This window comes from Andrena cerasifolii, chromosome 3 (assembly GCF_050908995.1).
Source record: "Andrena cerasifolii isolate SP2316 chromosome 3, iyAndCera1_principal, whole genome shotgun sequence".
Taxonomy (NCBI): Eukaryota; Metazoa; Arthropoda; class Insecta; order Hymenoptera; family Andrenidae; genus Andrena; species Andrena cerasifolii.
In genome coordinates, this window is record NC_135120.1 from 11,652,334 (window position 1) to 11,671,895 (window position 19,562).

A 19,562-nucleotide genomic window follows, 5' to 3' on the forward strand; every position below is an offset into this window, starting at 1 on the left:
CATTACCCGTGTCTACCCCCTTAAAATGACACCGTATTTAGTGCATAGAATTGAATAAGACATCGGTACCCATTTGATAAATAACTTATTGCCTTCTAACTTCATTAAAACGGTTGAGAAGTGAAAGTGAATAGAAAGAGATTGTAATTTAATATGTGTAACATTTTTTTCGTTATAAGCACCCTGAACGAAGAAGAGGAGAGAAGAAAAAAAAAGGAGTTTCCCTCGTAATGGGCCCTGTTTAGTTTAACGAATTCCCTTCTCCCACAACCCTAACTTGAGAGCGTCGGAAAAAGGTGTCCGTTACAAACCACATTACTTTTCTTTGACCAATACACTCCCGCCCAGTCTCGAAGATCAGCCGAAAAAGGGCATCCTATCCAAATCGGGACAGACGGCGGGAGGCTAGCAGCGTTTGCGCTACGGCACTTTCTGCCAAAGGTCCAGGGACTTTCCTCAGAGCATGAGAGTCACTGTGGACTCCGCTTGTGGCTCCGCGGTGTTGCACGAGGGAACTCCTGCTCACTGCATTCCTAAAAGCTGTTTATATAAGAAGTAGAGTCGTGAGTGAGCACTTGCGAGAAAGATAACAGTGACACTCAACCACATGCTTCTCATTCTTGTCGATAATATTTTTCATTATTTTAATAATAATCTTTGAATGTATATTACTGGTCGCATTGGAAAGGGCGAAACCTTACCTTCATCCTACAGGAAAAATTGGCTGCTACTAGCTGCTACTGGGGTAGTTAGAGGGGCGAGAAGGGGTACAGGACGCGTTTTTTTTGTTACAAAGACTAGAATTCAGAACTAAGTAGGATTGCCATTTATACTTTTGTTGTTTGCTTAATTCAACTAATTTTCAGTGGGATTAAGTGTTGAGGTATGTATTTGAAGTGTACAAAATTTCATATTGATATCTCTGATATTTTTGGAATGGTTACGTATTTGGAATTTTCCCATACGCCGCTCTCAACCGTTTTTCGAGCTCGCGTCTGCGATGGGAAAACGCCCTAAAATCCTTTCGCTTATCAGACACCACAAATGGATCTCGACCATGGGAACGGGAGTGACGCGACGACGACGACCCATACGGATTTCCTTATATGGAGATTTCTAATGAATTTTTTTGTTGAGTTTCAACCCTCTTCGGTTGCGGTCACCCGATCAAACTTCATTCTCGGCTTACGATTAATCCGAAGATAGAGCGCGATGAAGGTGACACGAGTGATTGTTTACATGCGGTTGTAGCAAGGGAACCGTTCGCTTTTTCGTTGAAGTCGAAACTGTGTCGGCGAAAGTTCATTTTAAAAACTTGCAACTTCATTTACATAGAATTTAATGAATGACTAAGAGAATTTCAGATAAAATTCCCTTTTTAGGTAGTAATTACACAAAAGTAAACAGCCGCTTTATATGTTACACAGCTGGAAGTATCTACGTTTTCAGGCTTTTTAATGTTGCTAGAGTTGAATTGCCATCAAGATGATTCGCTGTTCCTGTAGAAACGCTACAAAAAAACAAGATTCTGCTTTGGTAACTGTTTCTCTGTTACGTGGCTGTTTTATATTTATCAAGTGTCCTACTCACATTCTTTGCTACTTCGGATAGAGTCTTTGCCATCGCAGCACCATATTGTAGAAGTAACCCTTCTTCTGCGGCAAAACGCGCAGGTGATCCAGTTAATCCGGAGTCGTAGATCCATTTGGAAATTACCGGCCGATGAGTAGGCACCGAGCGTTAACAGCACACGCCTTTAATTATTGCATGTAGAGCTATTTAAATAGTTGAAAAATGGGCGTGAGAACGCGTATGCTCTGTATTCATTGTCAGATATAAGTGTCGCCCCAAGTGACGGTAATTAAAGAATGAAAAAGATAACGAAGAATAATAAGAGTCACAATTATGGGACAACACTTTTCCTTTTATTCTTCAATAGTAATATTCACATCAAAATCGAACTTCGTTACAATAAAAATCTAATCCGCAAAATGCGTTTTACATAATAAATATCATTATATTCCTCTTGCATAATACTATTCGAGAGTTGTATCGGAATACTCCAAGTTTAACAAATGTACTATCCAATAGTCGCGTGCCGCGAGGGCACGCAAGTACCGTGGTGTTAAATAAAAATATGAAAAGAAGGCGTTCCCTAACGTAAGCACCATTTAGTTCACGTGTCTGTAAAATGTCGCTCGATTAGTACCAAAATCATTATAAAACAATTACACATTTCGGACAATTCTTATCACACCCGATAAAATTCATTAGAAAAATATGTGTATGTATATATTTGAAATCGATCCGTCCGGGACTTAAAAACAGAGACGAAACTCCTTGTACTTTGGTAAATATAAAACATCCTCAAGTTTGACGGATTCGCAATCGTGGCTGAGCGTAATCGATAGGGGCCAGAAAACTTTACCATTTTATTATCAAAACTATCAGAATAATACAAAACGGAGCGGAGCAATGTCGCGTCGTAGACTCGGATTGCGGTAACGACCGAACACAGACGAACGTGAAATGATTTGTCCTGCCTTGGAATGTGAGATGAGCGAACATTCGTTGTGCTTCTTCGATACCATTAATGTGGCTAACAGTAAACGATGTGGCATGTAATTTGATTCTGTCTATAGAAATTTTTGATTTTCTATCGGTCTTCTTAGTGCATGAGCACATTCCACTTGCCATCGTCGTTTACCACACAAGCTGTTCCCCATTCGGATAGATTTTCATGGGCGCTGGCAGTTCCTGCATAGTTGATTTACAATTAATAGGAACTGTCATGTTCGTTGTACGATGTTCGCAACGCTGACGACACCTTGCAAATGAAATACCATGAATTCACGCTTCAAACCTCAATTGAATGAATGATAAAGTGAGTGCTGCGTGAAATTCTGATTTCGCAACTGATCTTCATTTATCGAGTTTTATGACAAACGCTTCCCCAGGAGGCACAATCAGCTCCTTGAAATAGACGTCTTGGTTCAGTCTGTACGAGGGACCCACTACTACTTGACCGCCGTAGTAGAGGAAGGATAAATCTTTGGTTTGAGTCCTGTTGCCTAAGTTGGCTAAAAAGACGTATGAATTCCGACGTGGATACCATCGTTCGATTACTATTATTTCGTCACCTGCATACCTGTGTAAGAAGAAAAAGCACGTTAGGGAAACTTTCTGAAAACTACCCTATTAGAAAAATAATTATAGAAACAAGGATTAAACGTTTAGATACTTCTGAGAGACAATAGCTTTATAAATTGCCAAAAGGTGCACAGCTGATATGTTACACTTTACTTGTTTGAAAAAATTCCAGTGAATTGGTAGGATATCAGATTACTATTGAAATGATTTTTTAAAAGCGTACAGTTTATATTCGGAACCCCTAGACTCGTGTAATTACAAAAATTCTGAATATAGTGTTTGACGGAGGAAAGCTTACCTAATATCACAGTTCGCCAGCACCTGATTCTCCTTCAGCACTGCTTTAACATAAATCGGGGTCGTTTGAGATCTCAGACTGGCCATCTCGGCAATGGAACCGATCAAACTCGTCTCTAATGGTTTTGTAGCTTCTGGTAGCCAAGACGTGACACCCATCGATGAAAACTTATGGTCAGTACTGTCGTTTGTCTCCCAGTACATGGGGGCCAGGTTGTGCACGTGAGGGATGTCCTGATGGTCTTCACATTCGCAGTCCAAGATACCTATCTAAACACAAATTGAATTTGAACAAGAAACATGAAATTATGCACACTCTGCTATATAATATCGAGTTCGAATTTCAATGACATCAATAAAAATTCTGAACCCCCAATACCGAACGATTCTCAAACGGATTTGAGCCACCAGATTTACATCTGTATAAGATCTCTGTCTGACCGAACTCTGTATTTATTACTATTACTTCAAGGTGTATCCTACTATTTTTAAAAAGGGTAGACCGGGGGCGGTAGTAACACTTTGACTTTGGAATACGATTATGCAGGAACTGTTACATTTATAACAAAAACTCTTATACTGAAATGTTACTTACTTATTTGACATCATTGAGTCACAACAGTTTCGCTATATGTTAAGTAATGTCGAAGTTATTAATAAAAAATGAGAAGCGGGTAAAGTGTTACAACCGTGGACCTAAAGGACGGTGCATAAGATAGATTTACACTTTTATCGTAATGAATTACAGTGGAATTTTATTTCAACAAAAGTTACGAAAAATTTAGCTCCAACTAGAAATTTTAACCGAATGAATTTAAATAGAATTTAATTTCAACAAAATTTACAAAAAAATTAGCCACCCTCCAGGGTAAAATGATTATAAGAAGGTGTGACCGCGGTGGGTTAAAATAAGTACACTCTGTTATACCCGAATTACGTACCTCATCTCCATAGAATATACTCGGTGTCCCAGGGAGCATCATGCCCAGCAGAGAGGCAGCTATGGTAGCATTCTTCACGGTAATAATAGAAGCCACGCGTTTAAAGTCCAGTCCGCCTATGGACCAATGCACCCACGGGTAACCGGGTTTCTCGAACAACAGCCCCTTGGTGACGTTTTCCACTTGTCTCTTAATCTCCTTGGTTCCGTTTGCGATGCGTAATGTGACGTCCACAAGGTCCATCCTCACCAGAATAGAGTTCCTCGCAGCGACTGATTTAGCGGCGTTCAAAGCGTCAACGTGGCAAATCAGTATTCTGTCCGGCCCCAGGAGGGACTTCCAATGCCCGAGGCTGCTTGGAAACGATTCCTCGTGGACATAATGCTCGAGCCCCTTCAAGTAGAAGCCGTCCACTCCCCTCTGCAGCCAGATCTTGATCGCCGACGTGACGGGGTTCTCCGCGCTTATGTCGTTCGACGCGAGGGCCTGCTGCCGAGGCTCGTCCACAGGCGGCGGTATCGAGGACAATGCCTCTCGGATCGCCTCGAGCGACGTCGGAGGTGTCGCCGGCGTTTCCTGCAGCACCGTGCCATCCGTGGCGTCTCTTCGCTCGCGCGAGCTTCTGTCAGTCTTGTTCGACTTCTCCGCGGTCGCGTTCTCGTCGTACAATGTCTTCACGAAGGGGTGCAAAGGTAGATCCAGAATCAGGCTCATGTTCCGCCGGTGGACCTCGCGTACAAACGTGGCGAAGTCCTCCAACGTGCCCAGCTCTTTGTTAAGGTCCGTCAGATTGTCGATGTTGGAGTAATGCTCGGGATAGTGGACAGCCGGGAATATGGAGTTTAAACGTATCCCTCGGACGCCAAGCATCTTCAAGTAATCCAGCCGCATGGTTATGCCGCGGATGTCACCGATCCCGTCGCCGCCCTTCGAAGAATCTTGGAAGGAGGCTGGGAATATCTCATAGAAGACGCTGCCTTGCCACCATTGCACCGGCGGGTCACACCTGCAAGAGGAAATCGAACGGTGTAGAGCGACGGCTGCGTTCAACGTCTCGCATACTTCGCAATTAATTGAGTTTCAAATATTAGTAACTTCTAGCGGTGGACTAGCTTCCTGTTACTCATTTTGGCCGTGTACGCAGGGTGGCCTACCAGAAGGAGAACGGTCGTCATTGAGAGTACAATGGAAATATTCAGGATTGAAGTCGAGGGCTTTCATAAGTCGAGAACGGTATTTACTTCTTTGGCATCGTGGCGATAACACCGATGACGAGGGCCGTGCATCCAGCCAGCACCGACATCAGCGACCAGAAGCATGTCTTCCGTATGAACGGCCAGTTCCATTTCATGAAACGATAATCCTTGGGGGGCTTCGGTACCACCAGTTGAATGCCAACCAACGGTGGCTTCCCACCATTCTCCTGATTGTAAAACTAAACAGTTACAGTGTAAGTTCATAAGGATGTTAGGAAGCAACAAGCGATGGATTAAATGATATTAGACAACGGTGGTGGTTCACACGAAATCGCCTATCGCGATATGCATTAATATTAGGGATGGGATCAAGTTCAATATGTACTCATGAATCCGAGTCAATTCCAATACAAAAGTTTCACTTCATGGGATCCGAGTACTACTCATAAGAGCTGGCGTTTCATTCTATTTACTTCATAAGAACTTGGGCTATAGAAGCCGGTTTCGAATCTCAGAAAAAGTACCAGAAGAGTTCAAGAACGTACTTCTAAGTTCTTCGACGTTTGAAAGACTCGAATCTCGTAAAAGTAGTATTCGAACCCTGAAAGACCAAAATCTACATAACTGAAAATTACCAATATCGTACCACTTAAGATATTTTTCATTGTATTTCGTATTTGGTACTAGATTGAACGCAAGTTGATATTGGATATCGTAGCTTGATGTTTTAGGTACAGTTTTTAGTTAAAAGGTTCGAATCTATAAGTAGTCAGAGTTCGATTATACTTGCAAGTACCACTGACGTTTCTCAAAGTTCTTATAGAGAGTTCAAACCCTTCTCGTCAAGGTTCGAGTCTACTTGAAAGTACTCGTGAACTGTTCGAAAGTACACAGTCAGATTCGAACCTACTTCCAATACACTTGATCCCATCACTAATTAACCGACTTCAAAAAGGAGGTGGTTATAGATTCGACCCGTTTGTATGTTTTTCTGTTTTATGTTTGTCCCCTCATAACTCCTCAGCATATGGACCGATTTTAATGATCTTTTTTTTATTCGAAAGAGGGCGATGCCCCGGTGGTCTCATCCTACACTGCATCATCAACATTGGCCTAATATTTTGCCTGTTATTTTTAATAATAAAGACTATTGTCACATAATGATTATTATTTTATGTACGTACTAGCATACCTCCTCAGCATGTTGTGTAAATATATATAAAAATAAAAAGTTAAAAATAAAAAAATTAAAAAAAAAATTAAAACCGTCTTCAAAAAAATAAAATTGCACTAAAAAGTTAAAAATATTTTTTTCCCGTATTTAATCTACGACTCTCATATTTTTTAAGTCGGTGCCTCCTCATTTGCACTGTGTAAATCTGGCGCCGGCTTAAAAAATCTGAGAGTCGTAGATTAAATACGGGAAAAAATTATTTTTAACTTTTTAGTGCAATTTTATTTTTTTGAAGACGGTTTTAATTTAAAATTTTTTTTTTTATTTTTAACTTTTTATTAATATATGCAGACGATCCTTAGGACGCCCCATATCAGATTGCCAGTGATATGAATATCTGCGCTTTAATATCGAAATGGAACCACCACTGTGTGGACTCCAGAATTGGTCTCGGTATTCTAGTTTTGTAGGGCGCTCACAAAGCTTTGGGATCTGGTTCCAACGAGTCAAAGTATATCTGTACATCTACAGGGGAGGGGGATTATTCAGAAATCTAAATAGTTCCTTTGTGTTAAATTTTCGTCACCCAAAGCTTGCGATTAATATGACTCGCGCCAAAATATTCATACAGCGTTATGCTTGCAGATGTCTCGCAATAGTGATATAATAGTCTCCGTTCTAAATGGACCATTTAATGGCTGGATCGCAAACAGGGGATAGAATTAGGAGCCTACCAAAATTCGCAACTTACCAGCTGCGAATTCAGTAAGGGCGCGGCGAACGCTATGTTCGGTGAGAACTATCGTTGAGCCAATATTGCAGTATATCGTCTACAAATTTATTAAACGCACGAGAATAATGTTCAAAGCTTATTGCGGTAATAGTACGCAACGTCTGGCAAGGTATTCTCCGTTTGTGCCAAGCAGATGAAAATATACTGAATACAGCGCTCGCAAATCGAACCGCGAACTCTCAAAATGAATATACATTTAAAATTGTTAATCATTAGGTAGACGGCATTATCGGGAGTAAATCCGTCGGAATTGATTGCCGCGGTCGAATCGAGTAAATAATCGCGCATTTCCTAAGAGGCGAACAGTGTTTCGCAATAATAGGATTGAAACGATAAAAACAGTTCTGAGATATAAAAATCTTGAATTTTCGTAGAAAGGAACTGGGAGAACTACATGCCGCGCTATATGCTGGGCAAAATGTAATCTAATTAAAAATTACAAATTACGATAAATAAGTTGACAAAATTGTGGTCAACTGCCTAAATTAACGATTACAAAAAAATAATGCGTAATCAGTCACACAATTACATTTTAATCGTAATTTGTAATTTGTAATTAGATTACATTTTGCCCAACTCTGCCGCGCACGCTTATCACGAAAAAGTTCCAGAGTTTGTGAAATAAAGATTAATCCTGCTACAGGTGCAATTGGGTGCAATTGTTTGTGTAGAAATAAAGATGCTGAGGATCTGAGAACGGCCGAAGCACAGATAAATAGGGTTCCTGAAATTGTGAACTGAACGGATTAAGAAATTAAGTAATCTCTACTTCTGTTTCTTATATTGGAACAGGGAATATTAATAATCTATAGTCTGCACTCTGTACCACTCCTATTTTCAGCACCTGAGAGCGAGAGGGCTCTTTGTAATTTAAACCTGAAAGATGGAGTTACCGTTAGACTCGAGTTTCGTATAGAAAGCAAGGACACTCCAACCAGTAGATTTTAAACATGAGGTAAAATATCCTAACACCATTTTCATTTCCAAGCGGGCCCCACCGTGGAACCAATGGCCGCCTAGCATTAGAGACACTTGCACTAATATTTCAATGTCTGCGGTCGTGAAGGATGCCTATATCGTCGCGATGTATCTAAAATAAAAGTGCAAGGCGCGTAGATGCAATTGAACTTGACACATTTAGGTCGGAGGTAGAACAGGTGATCGGCCGTGGCCAAACCAATAGTACGTATTAGTGGGAAGAAGTAGCAGTGAACCACACCAGTAAACGTGCCGTAAATTTCCTTACTGACGATAAACATTCGTAATGCTTCCGCTGAAAGCATTATTAAGGAGTAATGGCAAATAATAGTCGACGACGTGTGGGATGAAGCTTAATAAATTGTTGGAATTATCTTCGTTAGTAGACGTCTATAAACAAAGCGAATTGTCGTTCGTACAGGTCAAGCGCGAACTAAGCGGTTCGTTGAAATGTGCCATTCATAAATATGCGAGAAGCACAGTAGTATATTACAAAACGAAACATATATCATGAAAGTATAATGAACTCCGCTGACTCGACGTCATGTTTCGTCATATTCGTATTTTATATACGAGAATATGACAGAAAACTCTAGTCGCATTACTTTCCCCTCCAGTACCTTTCTTCCCACCTGTTACCGATAGTAATCTTAATACACAAAGCAGAAAGTGTTTGTTTGTTTGCCTAAAAACTTTCGAACGGTAAACTCTGGGGTCACGAAAAGCTAATCCAGATGAATGTGACTATTCCCTCCCTCCAAAAAAAAAATAAATGAAAAAGAATGTTTTTATAAAATCAGAATCTAACTTTCGGGCGAAGCCGAGTAGTAAAGCTAGTATCTAATAGTAATATCAACTTTCCAACTACAAAGGCAGCTTTATGAAAACCCAATATCCCTCTTAGAAGAACATAAGTGCCCAACAGAGAAATCGTATTCTTCATATTTCAGAACCTGTTAAAAATGACAACTGATCTACAGCAAAGCCCCCAAAAAAGAAAAATACTGGATACTAGTACCACACGTATTTATTTACCCCTTGTAAATCAAGTAAAACTACTCGAGAAACATAAAAGATATTCGTCGAGCCGCAGAGTACTAAAAAGGAAGACTAAAACAAACGGTACAATGGACTGTATTATCGCGCAGAAGTCGCCACTCATTTGCAGAAATCAGTAGTGTGGTAATCTTTAGTGGCGCGCACAAAGGGGCACAGTTACCTAGAATGGTTGGGAATTTATTTCGCGTGCTTACCAGTGCCTGGGCGTCAGGAGCGAGGTGTTGGTATGCGGTGTTCAATTGTGTCAATAGTTGCGCACAGACGGGCCCGTTTGTGTCGCTGCTGCTGCCGCTGGTCGTCGATTCTACCATCGGGTCACGGGAGCTCGGTTCTACAACAATAGCCATCTTGAATGGGCTGATCGCGTGCCGCGGCGATCGTTTTGGGCCGCGCGTCGATGTTAAACCTATTTCGCAATCGCTCCGTGTGGACGGCACAGGACGCAACACCATAAGCAACCGCTGTCGTCCGCTTGAAACGCGTGGCGAGATTCAATGACCGACCAGCCGCGCTTCGTTAACATTAATTCGTCGCTCGAATTGAAACTGAATCCTATTAAGGCGTTCACCGTCGCTGTAAAAGCCGTGCATATGACTTGGAACGATTATGTAAGCCCACCGAGGGACGGGAACTACCATTCGCGGCGTTATTCCGTGAAACGGATTTCCAAAGCCTTTGTTCTACTGCGTGGTAGACGTATGTAATCTTTACGCAACTGGAATACGAGTTAGCAATAACAGAGTATATAACTGCTTGATTTATCGTGATAACGCGAGTGTTAATTTGAGAGGTTAAACCAATTAAGTGCGTACGAGGACGTTGCAATTACGATAGGGAATTATTATTGCACCGATGGGAACCTACCATCGTTCAGCACTTTGCTGGAGCTGTTCAGTATACTCATGAATTCCAGCCCATCTTCTCTGTTGATGTTCTCGAGCGTTGGCGGCGGAATAGATTCCACGGGGTTCCCTTCCAGGGAAACGAAAATCGCGCCAGACTCAAGGGCATCGTCCGTTCGAATCGTTGGCGGGCTGGGTGTCAACAGAGGACAGTCCGATGCTTCTTCGTCCTGTTAAACGGCACATGTATGTTTGTACTGTTTTGTTTAAGTAGCAATGCCAGCAGCTGAGCACACGATTTTAGCATGAGCGTCGAGGAATGCGAAAAGAAATAATAAACAGCAACGAAAGCACGTCCCTGTTGCTCCGCCCGTTTCTTCGCGCTGATCTCCAAACACGCGACTCCCCCCCCCCCCCATCTATTGGTAACTACTTATAGGCAACAATTTTTAATATTGACGTCTAAAATCCGTCGACAAGTTACCGATGCAGCGTGTTATTTCATAGAGCCTTAATTAAGCGTAGGTTCATCTTTACTGTAATTAACCTATTAATTGGATTATATCTCGAACACTTAAAAATAGGGATATAGGTGTAAATGATTAATAATAAATTAAGCAGTTTTACCCGCGGTAGATACATCTACAGTCTACACCTCTCTCGCGTCTCTTTCTTTTACCCAATGAGCGGCCATTTTCAGGCGTAGAATTAACTCGTGTCGACCAATTAACAAGTTAAGAAATCAACAAAGATCGTACACATTTAAAATTAACGAATGCTTGCAAAGCAGAAGATTAACGCAAGCAGAAAAGGAAATGCAGAAACTAGAATGCTCGTCTTGGAAATCGTTTCGGTAAGAGGTTACTGAACACGATACCAGACGCGCAAGATATAGCGTACGAAGACACAAAGGACAGGGGGATAGGTAGACAAAAGGTATGCTTATTTGTGCCGAACACACCTGTTGGTCCTGATTTATAATCAGCTGCCGTGAGCTGGACGAAGACGCAAGTTCAGTAGGTAAAACCACTGACAAAAGACCCTCAGGCTTCGGGATATTCATCTCTGTCGAACAAACGTAGAAAATCCGATCCAACGTCACTTCTTCATTACTCTTAATCACGGCCAATTACCGCACGCCAAGCTCGCCACCGAAAACTTACATAGAAATCCTTCTAGGACGTGTCGACAAACACAACACGCATTCGCGAGTATTCCTTATATTATTCACCGCAAGCTTACAATTCTTATCGCCGTTCCACGCTCGCGGAAATAATTCTTTTTCGCCGAACGTCGCTGCCGGTGGCCAGGCCAGTTATGTAAGTCCGCCGGAACGACTAAAACGCGACAGGGCATTTTTATTTCCGACGGCGAAACGCAACGTCGCGAGCCTCGCGGCTGAAATCCGATCTACGAAACACAAGACAAGACACACGCAGGCTGAACGCGTCGTGACGCGAACTGCACAATCGTCATAGCTATGAGCCGTGCACGCCGACTCGCCCTGCTATCGATCGGCAAATTCTATGAATGGGCGCTACGGCCACGTCACGATTTTCTCCCCTAATCCATTAAACGGCGCCGCTGAAAAGGGCTGTCCAAATAATGGCCAGCTTTGCATCATTGCTTCGCGACCGAGTGCCATGGGGCAGCAGCGCGTTCTTGCGTCATCCCGTGTACCGCCGTTATTCGATGGTTTACTGTACAGGTTAATTTCACGGCGAAGAAATAATACCAGAATTGCGCACAGGTGTAGGCCGGACACTCTGCACGCATAACACGCCGTCCAGTATAACTGGCTACTTGAAGGAGATAACGAAGCAAGTATATTTATAAGTTCAGCGAGTAGAGTAGAAGTAATATTACACTCTTGGCGGGCGTAAAGCGGCCTGTGGCAACGGGAACACCGCGAAGCGATTAGAATTTATGGAAATTTTTTAAACTACTCCGAGCGAACGAGTCAATTTAAGAGAACTGATGAAATCTGATCGTGGCACATGTGGAGAGTCAATTAACTGCGCGAAGTATCAAAATAGATATATAGATACCGTTGTTTATATCGCTCTAAGAATAAAGGGAAACGGTCACGCGACCCGTCGATTCTGCTAATTCCGCCCTCTAACGAATACTAAAAATCGCAGTTCCAATATACGCGTGAAAGTTTCACGTACGACGTCACGCGACAGCTGTTAGAGATAATGCACGGTGAATCTTTGGCAGTTTATATTCTACGGCTGTGCCTATTACTGTGAATGTTATTAGTAATAACTGATTACAAACGGTGCAGCGCAGATGAGAGAACGCGACACGCGGGGAGCGAAATCATATTAACATTCGTGGTCGGCCACCGCGGTGGCTGGTGGTTCCATAAAACGAAAGAGCCGACTAATTACTTGTGCAACTTGTATCGCGCCAACAACCAAGCGTACCTGTGATCATCGAATCCGATCGCTGATAGACTGTCACTAATTAAAATCGTAGCTCGTTTGATGCTACGGCTCACCTGCGATTCAGCCGGTCACCACGTGACGGAGACGACATCGGCGGAGAACGTAAAGCACGTATAGAACCGTTGCTGAGAAACCTGTACCCTCGTCGGAACTCCCAAGATCTACTGTTTTTAGGCCGGTCGACTTCACGGGTCCCTCGACACTTCCCGTTCGTCCGCTTCCTACGGCCCGGCTTCTGCGCGAGGAACACTCCGAGCAGGCAATGAAAGTAAGATCACTAGCAAGGACGAGGCCCGTGGCTTCGGGATGTTGATGAACGTGTCGCGCTGCCCCCGATAGCAAGGGAATCGCCGCGTGCCTTTGCGTATTATATTTAGCAACGCCGTTTCGTTCCGTTTCGTCTGGTCTCGTCGCGTCTCGCTCCCGACAGAGATGTTTTCGTCCTCGACGGGCCTGCGCGCTTCGGCGGTACGCTCTTGCGGGCCGTTGTGTCAACCACGACGATTGAAAGGCTCGATAACATCGACATTCTCAGAAGGCCAGTGCCGTTAATAATGATTACCCGTGAAACCATGACATTCCTTTTCTTTTCCCGTATAAATTGCATATCGATCGGGGAATGTCGTTGGCGATATTATTTAAAACGATCTTGAAGATTGGAAATTAGTTTCAATCGAAGCTGTGAGAATGATTCCATGGAAGGTACGATTAGAAAGGTTACTCTTGAAATCGATAAAAGTCATTTTACCCTCCACGAGTTGGCTTGAATGATTCTGTTTTTTTTAATGGTTGTATTACTGTCTTAAGTGTGTGTACTTATTATGTTTCAAGATGTTGGGTTTAATTTGTGCGGAATTTAAGGTATAAGTCTTCTGATTGAGGAATGGTGAGTTGATTTGGAGCCCCTTCCTTTATGCTACATACTTGCATGGATGTTATATGCCGTATTTGTGTCATTATTTATCGACAGTGTTGCTCTGGAACTCTCTTAGCATGTATGTGTCGCATGCGACGTTATCGATTCAGAGTATTCGATCACAGATTAGGTATAGAATAGACCTTTCACCTTATTGTCTTCCGTGTCCCCTGATTTTGGCACAGACCAGGTACAGAATAGACCTTTCACCCTATTGTCTCCCGTGTCCCTTGATTTTGGGGCTGTAGAGCCCCATTACCATTTCCGTGTCGCATCCAACGTTAACGGCTAAGCATGAAATAAGAGTGCAGCACTACAAGCGGTAGGAATTACAGCATATTTAAGAGGCAAATAATTGAAAAGTTTATATCGAAATAAAAATTTCTTCATTTGTTTATCAATCAGCAACTCTACAGACCCATACAACGGAGAAGCATTGTACAACTTCGCTTACGATGTATCGAATCTTTGCTATCGCTTATAATTCCTTAATAAATTATTTGCGAACATGGGTTTATATTAACTTTTTCAACATCTTTAAATTTTTCCACTATATACCCGGGATACTCTGTGTACAGAGATACACTTTCATTTATCATTTTGAACAGTTCCTATAATAACTAATTAAGAAATGATTAATAAATTATGGTAATCTTATGATGTGTCTCGTATCAAGCAGCACAGTACTGGTGGGCCCATGCCTACATATACGTGTAACTGTACACAATCAAGTCGTTCCGAAATCTTTAACAATTTTTCCTGACCAAAGGGTTCCTTTGCGTCATATGGCTTCTTTCCAACATTTTCCCTTTTCAACGCGCAGAATACATTGATGTAAAAAAAATGGTAAATTTAAGTAAAGTGTTAAGTAAAGTTTTTTGCGAGTATTTCGTAAACCAAAGCCGACCGCAAAAAAGTTTAAAGGGAAATGTTGTTCAGAATGATGACTGACAACATACGTGAAGGTCATTGAAATCGGTGAGGAGGTAGCTTTTCGACAAGTTTACCAAAAAATTTAACACTTTTTTTACAAATATCCAACGATCCAGAGGTGTAGATTCACCCCCTAAGAGCAATGACCAATAATTTTCTATACCTCGTCTGTGGCGACACCAACATCCACAAGGTGATAAGTCTATCCTATACCTCGTCTGTGGTAGTGGCATCTGCTCTCAAAACATAACCTAGTTTTACTCGTGCTGAATTCTAGTTCCTACCACGCGTAGCGTTACAATCTGTTTTGAGACTTCACCGGTAATGTTGCATGCGACACTAAAATGGTAAGGGGGTCCTAGGACCCCCCCCAAACGTTTGAGTTTTTCAACCCAAATGATGCTACCATTCAGTATGCAAAATAAATACCATTTTTGAAAGCTCCGATATAGGACTATTTTTTTTATCAAAGCAGCACATTTCAAGAATATTACTATAAATTTTTAGCTAAAAATATTAAAAATTAAAAAAGTTATGATTTTTTAAGCAAAAAAAAAAACGTTTTGTCGGAACACTTATTCGTTTAAATTTTTTTTAAGCATGATGATACTATAAACGTCAACTTTCAACGATGGGCATGTATTCTCCAATGCTCAAACTTTATCTCGGATTTTTTGCAACTGAATTTAACAAATAGTTTTTAAATAACAACTGATTGAAAATTGGCAGGGTCAAATTCACCCAGTGTGACAACTACGTTTGAAAAAGGAGGTGCGACAACCGAGGGTTAAACTAACCTCGCGCCGAAACGTGATAGTTTCTGCAGTAGAACCCAAAAGTACGAAATGTGCTATTCTTCGTGGCTAAGCAGTCAAATATGCTATGTAGTTTTCACGGCGGAAGACCAAACGTACTAATATTCGTCGGAAACGATGGATTGTGCCTCTTTACGTGGCAAACTGAAATGTGCTGTTTTTCGTAAGAAAAATGAAACGTGCTGCTTTTCGTAACGCACGTCGATATAATCTACAATAAAATTTGAACTAAATTTTATAATTTTTATAGTAAAAGATACAAAGCATTAACGACTTAGTCCATCGCAAGTCATTGAATTATGCAGCTCAATGAATAGAAATCTTTCATCACTGACAAGTTGTAAAACTATACCTCGCCTGTGGTTTCATCATGATATGCAAGTAACTGCCTTTTAAAAGCTATGGAACGGTATGAATCGATAAAAACAATTTTGCTATACAATGGATGTGGATTCGAGCAAATGGTAACAGAGCGTGTAAAATAGAGAATGCGGTGTATTGGACTGTTTGATCTAGCGACAAGCAAGTAACGATGTACTGGATATTAATTCATCGATTGCTCTTCCTTCATCGTTCTCGCAGCGCGGATGTAAAAATCTTTAATACAGATATAGGATCGGAGAATAGATAAAATCTAAGCGCTGATGCTTAATTTACTTAGGTGTAACATTAAAAATAATCACGGTACTATCGCGATCAAATACAGAAGATTATATGTCGATAAGGGTATCACGAACACGTTTGCAAATCATTCAAACGCGTCAACTGTTACCAAAGAGTGTCATGTGACATCATCACTCTATGAAATCATCTTCCTGGGTCAGTGCTTTAATTAAATTTTGTGTCATTCTATATACTTTCGCTTGCATGCTTCATTTCTAATGTATGATTATATACAGATAAGGGTTATTCATGTAAATGCCACGACCTAGAAGCCAGTTGCACGAATGTCACAAAAATAATATTCCCCACGAGTTAAAGATCAATAGAAACCACATTAAAAAGAAAAAACTAGTATGCATTCGCACGAACATTTTATTGCAATTACGTTAAGGGAGCACTGCGGGCTGTCCTTGTTTCGCGTTCATCGATTTCCCTACAATATGTAGGGTAGTAGCTTATCTAGGTCCTTGTTACCATAATGCCAAGGCTATTTTCCGACGAAAGCGTTTCTGCGAAATCCTGAAAGTCTCGCCTTTGCACGCATTACAGTAGAATTAATATATCATGCAAACGTGACTATGCGTCACACGATCTATGCATCTCCTACCTTGTACAGGCGTATCAGTATCGATCTTCCATACCTTCTAACCTTTGCTACTCGAACTTAAACCTCACATTAAGAAAAAGATAGCAAAATTCTTTACCTTTTACCGTATTTTATCCACCAGCATGGCGCTAAACTTGAAAGGTCTATATACTATCTTATCGTCGAGAGAAAGAGTCGTCAAACAACAACGATTGTGTCGCAACCGAGATCGGCAGGAAAGTAGGTATCTTCCCCAAAAAGAGCGCGTAAAGATGTTAACTGCGTCACATCGATGGAATCTCGAAACGTGGACAAATATCCGTCGACTTTATCGAGCTTCCTTCGTGATCAAGCGCATACTTCCTCATTGCGGTACGAGCTAGTAGGAAACGCAGAACGTGATCTAGGAATTCTGTGCTATGAGCAATATGAGCGAAACACGGACGTATTACGGGGCTTGTCCTATTACGCCATGCTTCGAGTTCGAGCGCGACAACACCTTAAGAATTCGACCGTTGGACAGAGAAAATCGAAGTGAGAGAGGGAGAGAGGGTGGTGGAACGGGTGGAGCGGCGAGGGGAAGGGTAGAACGGAACTACCGTGGATTCACTTGGCTACAGGCTCAGTAGCCTACAGCGCTCAGTCGTTAACGAACTATCAAAGAGTTTGGTTATACACCACTTGTGCTTGCACATAGACGAACGAGTTTCCTAGAAGGAATAGAAATGGTTGTCCAGATTCAGAATTCCGTGAGTAATTCAAATCCTCCTCAATGTTTCTGTTCTATTCCTGTATAAACATTTATGGAATATACGCCGCGGTAGTCTTGCACGTTGCGAGTAACCATGCTAATTACTTTTGGGAAGAAGTCACGAATCACAGTGTGGCTCTACGTTCGATTATATCACACTTCCCGCGACACTGGTCGGCCTTGAAACAATCGGCTCTAGCTCGGGTCAGTTTAGCGCGATTAGTTTTCCTCGTGTTACAACCGAAAGACTAGATTCGGGATCGTGTGTCGAGTCTATAATCCTTAAATCGTGAACGACGTAAGCAAGTTGTGCCGGTCTCCGGTTCGCCCTGACCGCAGCGCCACGGAACATAAGCGATATGATCGCTTTCGAGTCGGTGTTCATGTAGCATTGCGTCAACCGTAAACAATTTCAATTACCACGTATAAATGTAGTTCGTGGCATTGGGATGATTTGCCGCATCGGAGCATGCGTTTGAAGCATGCCTCCACTGTGGATCCGGTCTTACGATAGGGACGATGATTCAGTGCATCAACGACCTGTTCGTTGATTGATCATTATATAGATACGACATTGTTCAAGCATCCACTGTGAACATCGTTGAAAATATTTCTATTTAATCTCAGAATTCTCAATTAGTTATCATGATATTCACCAGGACAGATTAACGCGGAATGTAAACAGAATTACAAAGTAAAAAAGATTTTCAACTATATCAAGTTGATCGATAGTTTTCCTGAATTAATGTTAGTTTCGGTGGATTATTCTGTTACGAGTAGGCTGCATGAGTTTTCGTCCTGTTATTATCAAGCCATGTAATCGTAAAACTATATTTAGTTCTATCATTTAGTGACCAACAGCATATATCTCTTATCATGGCTAACTACCTTCTGGTTATCAGTTACATTAATGATACAGTACTTAGAGTGCACTAGTATGGGTGATGTAAAAGAAATTTAGCAATACACTTATGTCTTTCTTTTCAGAATTTCATGAAATTACGTTTCTGCGAATGGATAGTAAAAGTTTTATGTAACTTTTTTTGAAAGTAATATCGATTAAAATTATACTTGCAGGATGAGTTGCAGAGCACCCTGGCGAAGGCGGGCGACAGTTTGGTCGTAATCGACTTCTTTGCCACATGGTGCGGTCCTTGCAAGATGATCGCACCTAAGCTCGAGGAGTTGTCAAAGGTTAGATTATTTTACGCAAAACGATTGCTATTGCAAAGTTAAACATTTATCGCTAAACAGCGGCTTTCCCTTTAATAGGAGATGCCAAATATTATCTTCTTGAAAGTCGACATAGACGAATGCGAAGATATCGCTGCCCAATATGACATCACCAGTATGCCCACCTTTATCTTCATCAAGGGAGGTAAAGTGGTATGTATCGCTTTAAACTAATATATGTATCGAAGCGGAAGGCAGTAGTAGTTAAAACCGATGTCTCAAATCTATTTCAGCTGGAAACATTCGCTGGCGCTAATTACGACAAACTCAAAAGCACAATTCAGAAGCACAAGTAAATAATTAATATGGATAATAAGAATACTTTGTAAGCTGAATTGATTATTAATTGGTATTAATCACAAGAGACGCGGCAGAAGCCTTGTGGTCTTTGAAAATAAAGTTACTTAACTTGCAAGGAAACTGCGAGATGATAGAATATGTTTTGATAATACATTACCAGCTTTGTTATATATATTTTGTTGCAAAATAAAGTGTAATCAGCTTATAACACGGTGCAATTACTTTCATTCCATTATTTTTTAATAGTGCAAGAAATGGCTTTACTTCCGAAAGGGACCGGTGGTCGATCGAGATGAAACTTGGTGGGTGGGTATTACAAGGGGTGTGGAAAGACGCCAGATATAAAATTTTAGCTTCGGATATGTGTGCGCAAACCTTAAGGAGGAACCAATGGTGACCCGCTTCAGGACTCAACTCTCGAAAATCAGACTATAGTATCGGTTGGGGCTAGATTAGTGCGGGGGGCGCGTAAAGCATGGTAGCGA

General features: G+C 41.5%; 2 protein-coding genes across 6 annotated transcripts; one reads left to right on the top strand and one right to left on the bottom strand.

The window, feature by feature from the left end:
- Nucleotides 1-1,903: 1,903 nt before the first annotated feature.
- Nucleotides 1,904-13,076, bottom strand: LOC143367497 (maltase A2). 5 transcript variants are annotated; one of them, XM_076809370.1, is made up of 9 exons: nucleotides 12,934-13,045; nucleotides 11,594-11,767; nucleotides 11,392-11,495; nucleotides 10,453-10,660; nucleotides 9,783-9,919; nucleotides 5,630-5,823; nucleotides 4,389-5,394; nucleotides 3,449-3,717; nucleotides 1,904-3,148 (listed from the first exon to the last, which is right to left on the bottom strand). In XM_076809370.1, exons 3-9 carry the CDS (start codon nucleotides 11,491-11,493, stop codon nucleotides 2,923-2,925), a joined length of 2,142 nt encoding a protein of 713 aa, XP_076665485.1. In that variant the 5' UTR covers nucleotides 11,494-11,495; nucleotides 11,594-11,767; nucleotides 12,934-13,045; the 3' UTR covers nucleotides 1,904-2,922. The 5 variants fall into 5 exon arrangements, with proteins under 5 accessions (XP_076665485.1, XP_076665486.1, XP_076665483.1 ...); XM_076809371.1 differs by lacking the exon at nucleotides 11,594-11,767 and having other exon boundaries at nucleotides 5,630-5,811; nucleotides 12,934-13,076; XM_076809368.1 differs by lacking the exon at nucleotides 11,594-11,767 and having other exon boundaries at nucleotides 12,934-13,076.
- A 4,314-nt stretch (nucleotides 13,077-17,390) lies between these two features.
- LOC143367509 (thioredoxin-2) lies at nucleotides 17,391-19,285 on the top strand. Its single transcript, XM_076809399.1, has 4 exons — nucleotides 17,391-17,542; nucleotides 18,622-18,738; nucleotides 18,817-18,930; nucleotides 19,011-19,285. Exons 1-4 carry the CDS (start codon nucleotides 17,519-17,521, stop codon nucleotides 19,071-19,073), a joined length of 318 nt encoding a protein of 105 aa, XP_076665514.1. The 5' UTR covers nucleotides 17,391-17,518; the 3' UTR covers nucleotides 19,074-19,285.
- Nucleotides 19,286-19,562: the final 277 nt, after the last annotated feature.

What these genes read in the sequence shown, in the direction of transcription:
- LOC143367497 (XM_076809368.1), bottom strand. Translation starts at nt 11,493, where the DNA reads ATGAATATCCCGAAGCCTGAGGGTCTTTTGTCAGTGGTTTTACCTACT. An exon ending in CTCCTGACGCCCAGGCACTG is followed by an intron (nt 5,824 to 9,782) that starts GTAAGCACGCGA and finishes GTAACTGTTTAG; the next exon opens with TTTTACAATCAGGAGAATGG. An exon ending in GTATATTCTATGGAGATGAG is followed by an intron (nt 3,718 to 4,388) that starts GTACGTAATTCG and finishes ATTTGTGTTTAG; the next exon opens with ATAGGTATCTTGGACTGCGA.
- LOC143367509 (XM_076809399.1), top strand. Translation starts at nt 17,519, where the DNA reads ATGGTTGTCCAGATTCAGAATTCC. An exon ending in TTGTCCAGATTCAGAATTCC is followed by an intron (nt 17,543 to 18,621) that starts GTGAGTAATTCA and finishes TTATACTTGCAG; the next exon opens with GATGAGTTGCAGAGCACCCT. An exon ending in AGCTCGAGGAGTTGTCAAAG is followed by an intron (nt 18,739 to 18,816) that starts GTTAGATTATTT and finishes TCCCTTTAATAG; the next exon opens with GAGATGCCAAATATTATCTT.